The following is a 10228-nucleotide window of genomic DNA, read 5'->3' as shown; positions in this document are numbered from 1 at the left end:
CACACACACACACACACACACACACACACACACACACACACACACACACACACACACACACACACACACTTACTTCTGACTTGTCTCACAACCAGCTTTGTGGCTTCCAGCCAAACCTGAAAATAAAGAATTTGCATCAACTCCACATTAAGACAATCATTTTCAAGAATTTAGCCGATTGTGACAACTCTTCCAATAGTGACTCCATTAATACAGTGATTATATGTCAGTGTGTCTATGGTAGTAGAGTGATGTGGCAAATGCTGTGGGCAGAAGCAGACAACGCCAGTGGGTTAACACCGGTTATTTTTCTCTTTGAAAAGATAGTACTGCATTATTTCTGTTCGGTCTCTTTATAAAATAAATACATTAAATAAAAAAGTAAAAACCTGTAGGTGGTCTTGAATTAAACTTTTGTTTTTGGAAGAATAAAACACTGGAAGGTCTGACTTTTGTATGCTCAGTATGGTGGAGGTAGGGGTGGGCGATATTGAAAAATATAATATCACGATATTTTTAAGCAGTATCACGATAGACGATATTTATCACGATATTTTTTCATGTCGGTTATTATGGTTATTTTTCCTGTTACTTAACAGTACAACCACCTACAAGGTAACAAACTAAAATAAAAAGGAGTAACAGACCAAAATACCATTTCAAGCTGGTTTTAATTCTGCAATGAATCCCAGAATGAACAATTCAACAGGAATTTTGATATGGCTTCCTCAGTGTTCAAGTAGGTAGGCCTACACCCTACACAACAAACGTTAACACTGGTTTTCTTCACCAAGTAAAGTGCACTCTCTTGCTAAATAAAATAAAATATTCAAGGCAAGTTTCTCAGTATAAAAATTCACTTTCTGTTTTAGGTAGCACTAGCAGTGATGTAACATCAATAAACATGAAAGAAGAGTAAAACATAACTAAGTAAAACATAAAATGAGGAAAAGTCAGTGCCAAACAATTAAAATGTAAACTTTAGACTTGAAGTGCAATCAAATACTTTAGCATAACTGAACATCTGTTTCAAAAAGGGAAAAACAATATAAATACCTTATTGATAAAATAAAATATAAGCCAACAGAATCAACCAACACAATAAATGAAGTGCAATACTGTCTGAATCCTGACTAGACAGCTTGGTTTTTACTAACCGTTATCAGTATGTAGTTACTTCGGCATCATTTTGAAATGTTTATTACAATTAAATCACGGTAAAATAGGTTAATTTTGTCGTAGTTGGCTTCCACCACAGTATTTACATGGATATAAGCCCCGCCCCCTCTCCAGCCGTCCTGTTTGAATGACAGGAGTAAACACAGCTGACAGCTGCAGCGATCAGCAGCGGTGAGAATATTCGCATCGCATCTGTTGTGAACGCAGCATAATGCAGTTCAGAAACCACTGTTTTGACGCTTTTAAAGCAACTTCGAGATTTTAACATTATCAGGGGCACACAGGCCATGGTGGCCGTAGGACGTACAATTATTTTCCGGGCTTCACGGCCAGACCGAGGGGCAATGACTGCATGGCCATCTCGCAGCACTCACATTCTATGACTGAGTGACTCTCTGTATCACGATAGATATGATATCTCTGAAAAGGCATATAATGGAGACCTAATATCGTCTCGACGATATATATCGTCATATCGCCCACCCCTAGGCTCAGGGCCATCTGTAAATTAGCTTAGATGGCCCACAGGGTAAAAAATCCTTAATGTCATGCACTGATGATCTGTTCACTCTTATTGTACATCTGTTGAACTAATGTCCTCTTTTCTGTTTATCTCATTAGGTTCGATATGCTTCCGGAGGTCGTAAAGGTTTTCTGGGAGAGTTTGTGGATAACCTGCGTCAGGAATTCAACAAGAATCAGGATATGAAAGACAACATAAAGAAGTTCAGAGAAGAGGCCAAGCGGCTTGACGAGTCCGATGCTCTCCAAGAAGCCCGCAGGAAATATGTGAGAGCAATATTTGGTTTTCAATCTCTCTTATATTAGACGATAACAATTATCTTTGAATAATAAATATGTATTTATTTTTCTTTAATAGAAATCTATAGAGTCTGAGACAGTGAAGACTTCCGAGGTGTTTAAGAAAACCTTTGGATCTCTGTCGGAGACCGTCAAGGAGGTAAGGTTTCAGCACTTCCTCTGGTTTACCAATAAAACGGTAATCAGAAAAAAGGTTACACTAAGTTTCTGGAAAGGCACCTTTATGGACTGAATAATTGCTTTTGTGTTGATTTGTTTTCGTGTGTGTCTGATGTCTCACATTCTGGTCTTTAGGGTCTTGAGGAAGTAACTCGTACTGACATTGGGAAGAGGATCAAGGAAAGTGTGGAGGGGGCTGCCAAATCGGCCATGCACTCTGCAGAGTCTGTGTCCAAAGGAGGAGAAAAACTGGGCAAAACCGGTGCATTCAGGGCCATCTCACAGGTCAGAAGAGAAAACACAATATCCATAAGTTTACAGGTTCACCTTCAAAAGGACAATATCACTATAATCTCTACTATTTTTAGATGCATAAAGGTAATACTAAGCAGTGGTTTATGGGCCAAAGTTCTTGCTGTGCCAATCAAGTCACTCACACATTCGCAAACTAATGCCAGCGCTCATTTAGAATGAAACATAATTACCACAGCCAAACGGTTTGGTTTTTTGTTCATTTTGTTTCTCAAATGATGACAATATTTTCCTGGATCTGTTGCAAACGAGTTAACAGTTTGAAATGTAAAGATAAATATAAATATAGAGAGAAACCACTATGATCTCAAATACTAGATATCAGAGGGTAATGTAGTTCTGGCCTGTCAGCTCCAGGAGCTTGTTAAGCAAACGACTGAACGATGTCAGACCATTGGGAGAAATGTACTTTTTAAATGTAAGCTCTAAACAGAAAGACTGCAGTTGTTCAGCTCATCAGGTGAACTGAACATATTATATATATGTCCAGTAAAGTCCAGTTATACACGTGTGTTTGTGATCTGTGCAGGGTGTGGAGTCCATGAAGAATGAGATAGATGTCGGGGATGACGGCTCTTACAGAGCCCCCCCACACCTGAGGAAGAGGAGCGATTTCTCCTCCAAAGGAGCAGACGGCGACACAAGAGTGTTCGATGCCAATGAGTGAGTCAAACCTGTGTCCCCTCTCACCTGTTCTGTAATCACACATCTCCATTTGGAATGTATGCTCTGTATTTATGTTGTTAACATCTCAAATGATAAGAGTGATTTTCTTGTATTCTGTGACGCAGGGAGGATATGGGTGTCGTTCTCCACAAGGATTCAAAGTGGTACCAGCAGTGGAAGGACTTTAAGGACAATAATGTCGTTTTTAACAGTAAGGAAATCCTCAGATTTCATCTTAGATACTGTGTTATATAATAAACCACCTACATTGTGCACAGGTGTAGTTCCCATTAAAGGCAGCAGATGGCACCACATTCTCTACACTACACTGCATTATACATTTGAACCGTTTAGAAATGGTGTTTTTAACCAGACCATACATAGCCCTCTGTGATCTTTTTCTCCATCCTACCTAACCGCTGAAAAACAATTACTCCATTTCTCCCTTTGTGTTTCCTACAGGATTCTTTGATATTAAGATGAAATATGATGAGAGTGACAATGCGGTCGTCAGAGCATCCAGAGCTGTGACTGACACTGTCACTGGATTCCTAGGTAATGCCCGACATTAGTTTGTGTTCATTTTAGGTTTCTTATCATTATCATAATATTTGATAGGATTATTTTGGCTAAATTGATCTATATATTATGGATACTTTGCTCTCTGAACAGAATAAAACATGACCTTTCATGTACGTTGGCAATTTCCACAATCAGATTGATCAAACAAGAAGTCATGTTTGCTTATTTAAGCTATATTAGCTATCACAACAATAATAATATCTGCAGTTTAAGGAAATAGCTTTTGTCCAGTGCATACAAGGGATTTTCTCCACCTTCATAAGTCATGTTATGATGGTTGACTCTAGTGATTAAAGCAGCTCCACTCTCCTAACTGAGCGGTAAAGAATGAAATGCATGCTTCATGTTGTCACAGCATGTTTTATAGACAAATGAAGGAATTGGAAAAGCATAGACTTGGGTTATAAACGTATAGTTGTTAACACCCCATCTATAGTAGAGACTGATGTGTTTGTGTTGCTGATGTTGATTTTGTCGGTGTTCGTTTTCCAGGCGGTCTGTTCTCTAAGACAGAAATGTCGGAGGTGCTGACGGAGATTGTGAAGGCTGACCCCACCTTTGATAAAGACATTTTCCTCAAACAGTGTGAGAAAGACATCATCCCGAACATACTGGAGGTAAATAGACTCTTCTACTCTGTCAGTGTGTCCTTGACTTTTTAACTTCTTCATCCACACTCTCTTTGCACAATACCTGAGGAAAATAATTACTGATGAAGTGTCTTACTTCATTACATTTGTAATTTTACTCCAGTTTAGATCAGATTAAGTCATTTGTGTTAGAATGAGTAAAGTCAGGTTGGAGCTGTCAGATTTTTAATATTTACAAGTCCTTTTGATTATTGATTGGAGAAAACATTAAATGAATGCTTACGTCCTTCATGGTCAAGAGTTGATGATGAGTTAAAAGCTAATTATTTAGGTTACCAACCAATGGGAAGCCAAATCAGAGTGATGTGGTCTACAGTTGTCTAATCACACTGTCTTTAAAAACACAATTACATTAATGATCATCATGTGAACTACATGTTCATGCTCAACTCTCTGACTGCATTTTGCACATTTTTGCACACATGTCTGCACAACCCTCCACTTTAAAATATAATACACTGTGATTTTGCCATATATACTCATTGTCCTAAGTGTTTTCCTTTTTCTTTCTCGCTTTTAAGGTTATTTGTATAGTTAGATTGACATTTTGTATAAATACTTGTCTTTAGCATCCTTTTTTAATGCTATATTGTTTCTTAAAAATACTTATATTTTTATTATCCTTATATATTTCTTTTTTTCCTACTTTGCAACGTTTTTTTTTATTTGTTATGTTTGCACCACCAGATACCAAAGCAAATTGCCTGTATGTGCAAACGTACCTGGCAATAAACTTGACTCTCATTCTGACAAAACAATAGAAACAGGCAAGATTTAACCAAATAAAATGTGTTTACTGTCTCCGCTGGCTTTGTGAAATGCCCTCTCCTGTTGTAAACAATCATTGTTGACTCAGTGTCTCTGTCCTCTCCTCAGGCTATGATCCGTGGAGAGCTGGATGTATTAAAAGACTGGTGCTATGAAGCTGTGAGTAACATACTGCTGCCTCCTACATTTTGAATTTCATTAAGCTCTAAAATAATAAACCATTATTTGTATTTCATTCCGACTTCTTCATGCTGCTATATATCTTGTATAGTAGTGTGTGTGAAAGTCCATTCTTATGCTAAACGTGTTTTCCTTGCCCTTCCTCAGACGTACAGTCAGCTGGCTCACCCCATCCAGCAGGCCAGAGCTCTGGGGCTGCTCTTCCAGTCCAAAATCCTGGACATTGATAACATAGATGTAAGTGCTTGTTCATTAGCCGTCATTGAGGTATAGGCTAAAACGATTGTTGAGTTGTCGAGTATTTGACACTGGAATTAAAAATCCAGAGTTTATAAGATATTTCGCTTAAATATTGCTTTTAAAGAGTTAAAAAGAAGCAGCCGTTTGAATAAATGAGTCATGTATTGCACCAATACAAATGATTTATCAACAGCTTTTCTAAGATGTGGAAAAAGATGATATCTGACTGGTATCATATCATTTAATACCTGATGTTAAATGTTTCCTTCAAATGTAATGAGTGTGTTCGTTGTCTCTCCCTGTGATGTAGCTAGCGATGGGTAAGATGATGGACCAGGGCCCAGTGCTGATCATCACCTTCCAGGCTCAGGTTGTCATGGTGATCCGCAGCCCCAAAGGAGACCTTGTGGAAGGAGATCCGGTCAGTAAACTCCTCATCAACTGCACATGAATAGAACATCTGATATAAGTTATTTCAAGGACCCAAACAACTGGAATGGTTGAAAGGAGCTCGGTTAAGCAGAGTTTTCTCAGTTCTCAGTTTGCATCTGAATTTATGACTTTGAATTTCACAGGTTTGATGTAGCGATAGGACTAGTTTGAATGTTTTGCAGTGGGGATGTATGAGATACTTATATTTACTGTATTCTTCTACTCTAGGGAACATATTTACTAAAGATAAGCAGCCCTTCATACCACTCCAGTTCACAACAGACAAACCCTCTTTAAAGGTCCCCTATCATGCAAAATGCACTCTTTGATGTCTTGTATACATGAATATATGTGCACGGGGTGTAAGGAGACTCAGAAAGAGTCAGAAAATACAACCCTCTCTATTTTCCTCCGTACCCAAATCCCTAAAAACGGGGGTACAACGGAGCTGATCCAGATTTGCTGCGGTCTTGACGTAATATCGGAAATGTGGGCTGGCTTTAGGCCCACGGGCCTATGAGAAACGCCGCTTTATCAGAAACAATGCGTGACGTTTTTTGAAAGTAATATGGTCTTTGTTTACATTCGCAAGCATCGCTAACACTCAGAGCTAACGCTTTACTGGAGAGAGTATGTGTAAAAAAGCAGGAAATAAAAAGGAACTCACCTTGTGGTAAACCCGTGAGAGAGAAAGCATTTGAGCTCCGTACTGTTTCAGATACGGACCCGGAATCAGCAGTTCTCTAACAGAGCTGAAATAGAGGGATATGAGGCATGGCTAGAACGGGTGATCTGTTTGGTATTTTGAGCAAAACACTTCATAGACATTTTATATATCTGAGACCTATAATATATGCCTGAAAACAGTATAAAGTCTAGAGCAGGACTGACCATGTGCTCTCCTCCTCCCTCAACAGGAGAAGGTGATGAGGATGATGTATGTTTGGGCGTTGTGTCGGGATCAGGAGGAGCTGAATCCCAGCGCAGCCTGGAGACTCCTGGACATCTCCGCCTCCAGCACGGAGCAGGCCCTCTAGGAGGAGGAAGAGGAGAAGCGCAGGTGAACAGGCTGACATGGGACACGCTAACTGTGAAGAAGGGCAGACACAAGGATGTGCTTGGAACACCTGCACACACTGACTCACACACATAACTTCTGAGTAAACAATGCGCTCCTGCTCCTGTGTCATGCCAGAGACTGTACCTGCACACACTTACATTTCCCATTGCTTTCCAGAGGATTTATGTGCACATGTATATATTCATAAGCTCTATGGAGCGAGGATATACGGACAAACTAGCAGTATATGATATATCCATAGACAACCGGGGGTCCATCAATGTGTGTGTGTGTTGTCTCTTGCACTGGTTAGCTTAGTGTTTGGGTTTCCATGTGGAGCAGAACCTTTTTTATTCATTTTGAATGGACAACATTTCTTTTTACAAACTGGCTTTCATTCAATGGTACGGTCACTCCATACCTGTTTGGTGGTGATATCCAAGAAGATGGTAAGTCTAAAATGGACATGGCACCTGCGTCTTGAGAGGGATATCTGAAGCCTAAAACTAAGTTAAATCTCCTCTCTCTTTGTCAAATGATGTCAACAGGATATGAACATTTGGGTAGTGTGATGTGCAGTAACAAACATAGCTGAGGGGGACATGAGAGACCGGTTTTCAAAGCAAACATGCTTCAAGTTGAAGGGGCGCATCATTTGACACAAGCAGATGAATTCACCTGAGACGAGGAGTCTATTCAACCTGTACAAATAGGAGGAAGCTTTTTTTAATTCTGATAAAAGAACCCTGATGATTTCATCAGTTTCCTCAGATTGGACTTGAAACAACACATTTCTAACAGAAACCCTGTTTGGTGAATTTAGGATTTGGAAAGAAAAGAGCATTTAATAGGCAGAAAGGATCTGACGCCGATAAACTAAAGAGGCCATTAACTTGCAGTATGGGAAATATAGGATCCGGTGTTTTTCAACCTTCACTCGTACTAAAAAATAAAAATGAAGATATGTAAGCCTCTGTTACTTTTATTTGAAGCATTCCTTTTAAAACGTGTCTCCTGTGAGTCTCCAAACTGTGATAGACTGCAGAATTTAAAGGCTGGAATACAACTTTTAAGGCGTCATTGCAACTCTAACTTCGCACAGAGTCTCAAAGGTCCATGAGATTTATAATAAGGATTTCATCATCTGCCTAAATCTGTGAAGATCTGCCAAAAAACTTGTAATCACTATTCCTATGCAGACGCTCAATGTAATATAACGTCCACTTTCATGAGTATGTCCATCCCATTAAAGACCCCTTAACGACAATGTGTTTGAATCACCATTAAAATACACATTAGAGAAGTTGAAAATAACAATAATTTGACATTCTTTAGTTTTTTTTGGAGAAAAGTTTTATTTTCTGTAGGCCAAATGACCATTGAAAGAAAATCCTCTTAGGAAAATCACAATTCACCTGTGATGGTCCCTACTAGCTTACACATCAGAAATGTATCAAAAGTAAAATAGTTTACCGAATAAGAAAACGCTTGAACCATATGTCATGTGTACTGTAGCTCAGATCGGCTAATGCACCACAGAAAACACAAACAACTGGATGAAACAGAATAAGCCGTCTTGTGTTTTTTCCAGTTGCAAAGCATTGGGCATCAAGACTGTATATTCTGTACACCCTTATATAAGAAGAACTGTATTGTATCTACATATTAATATAAGCTCTGAACTCCTTGTACATATATTACATGTGGAGTAATTCTTCTTTGTAAGCTTGGGTGCGACCACAATCATATGTCATCATGGCAGCTTCATTGTTTCAGGATCATTTGCCATCTCATGTTGTACATTTTTCAGCCGTTTGTTTTATTGAAGTATTTGGTTTACTTTTATTTGTCGTTTTTTTAAGGGGTTAGTGCTGAAGACAAAGAACTGTACTGATGTGATGACTGGTTTGACATTATACAGTATGATACTCACATGTCACTGAAGATTGAACACATTTTGATTGTACTGAACTCTCAGTCCTCGATTACATTTTCATTCATTGGAAGAAATGTCCATAGCTGTGAAGGAGAAACTCCTCATGAATATCTTTAGTGCCTGGATTTTACCGCAACCAATTCAGCATGTTTTATTCATTTAACAGTTGTCGTTAATATGATTTGACATGGTGTTACTAACTGAAAAATATGACTGATAGTCACACTATGCACACCATCCTGTGTGTGTGCTGTTGACTTGTGTCACTCCTGGGGGTAAAACAGCACACGTTGAGGATTTTGGGATAACTGGGTGGATTCGTTGCTAAATGTGCATGATAAGCTGCAAAGAGAGATGAAGTGAAAACCTGTAACTCAGTACCAGCATGAGAACGTGTTCCCTGCCTACAGCTGGTCAACTGCAAGACACCTCAAAAGGTATTGGACAGATTGCCTTAGAATAAAGTATGTTTGTTCTCCAGAAAATAGGGTTGTTTGAGGCCTGACATTTCATCTAATATTTTGTTTGGTTTGATCTTCAGCAAATCTTGAAATGTAATGAACTCCTTTAAACCAGAGGCCATACTCTGTTCACTTCATGAGCTTTCCTCTAGTGCCACTATCAGTCACAATGTCATATATGCAGCCAAAATACAGTTCCTCATCATTCAAATATGAGATATAAATATCAGCAAAAGTGGATTTAATGACGTTAATGTAAGTCTCAACAAATCACCGCTACTTTTGTTCTATGCTACACTTTCACATTGTTCTTCTATTGGAGCAACTTCCTGTGGGCATTTCCTGAAAAAGGACATTTGCAAAACGACCCGTTGTTGCTTTTTATCCCATGTCATGAGAAATCCTCTATATTGTATAGGCCACTATGATTTACACATTACATTCGTCCCTCAACTTCAAGTTTTAAGTTGTCCAGAGAAAAAAAAATGTATTCATGAGTTTTTCTATTTTTTTCCGGTTTAACGTCTGTCCGCAGAATAAAGAGTGCCGTGTTATGATTTGCTTCGTTCAAGCTTTCTTGAGTCAGCAGCTTTGTATGTTTTGTGTGTGTCTGTGCCCACTAGAGAAAATGAAAGTGTGTGTGTGTGTTTGTGTGTGTGTGTGTGTGTGTGTGTGTGTGTGTGTGTGTGTGTGTGTGTGTGTGTGTGTCGTTGCAGTCCATCTGTGGGACAATATCCACGATGATAATTAGGTCACTGTGTTTACACATGCAACATCTCAG

General features: G+C 38.9%; 1 protein-coding gene across 1 annotated transcript in view; it reads left to right on the top strand.

The window, feature by feature from the left end:
- The window catches only part of timm44 (translocase of inner mitochondrial membrane 44 homolog (yeast)), a 16248-nt gene extending 6227 nt beyond the window's left edge, over positions 1-10021 (top strand). Inside the window, exons 3-13 of the mRNA XM_010770420.1 lie at positions 1801-1968; positions 2060-2140; positions 2296-2445; positions 3002-3135; positions 3264-3349; positions 3601-3693; positions 4213-4337; positions 5247-5297; positions 5466-5555; positions 5869-5979; positions 6908-10021. Of these exons, the coding sequence (XP_010768722.1) occupies positions 1801-1968; positions 2060-2140; positions 2296-2445; positions 3002-3135; positions 3264-3349; positions 3601-3693; positions 4213-4337; positions 5247-5297; positions 5466-5555; positions 5869-5979; positions 6908-7027 (1209 nt within the window). The 3' untranslated portion in view covers positions 7028-10021. The remainder of the gene's footprint in view (positions 1-1800; positions 1969-2059; positions 2141-2295; positions 2446-3001; positions 3136-3263; positions 3350-3600; positions 3694-4212; positions 4338-5246; positions 5298-5465; positions 5556-5868; positions 5980-6907) is intronic.
- The last annotated feature ends 207 nt before the right edge of the window (positions 10022-10228 follow it).

Source organism: Notothenia coriiceps, unplaced genomic scaffold (assembly GCF_000735185.1).
Source record: "Notothenia coriiceps isolate Sejong01 unplaced genomic scaffold, NC01 NC01_scaffold00008957, whole genome shotgun sequence".
NCBI lineage: Eukaryota > Metazoa > Chordata > Actinopteri > Perciformes > Nototheniidae > Notothenia > Notothenia coriiceps.
The sequence above is the reverse complement of the archived record's forward strand: the minus strand, read 5'-3'. Positions and strand labels throughout refer to the sequence as shown.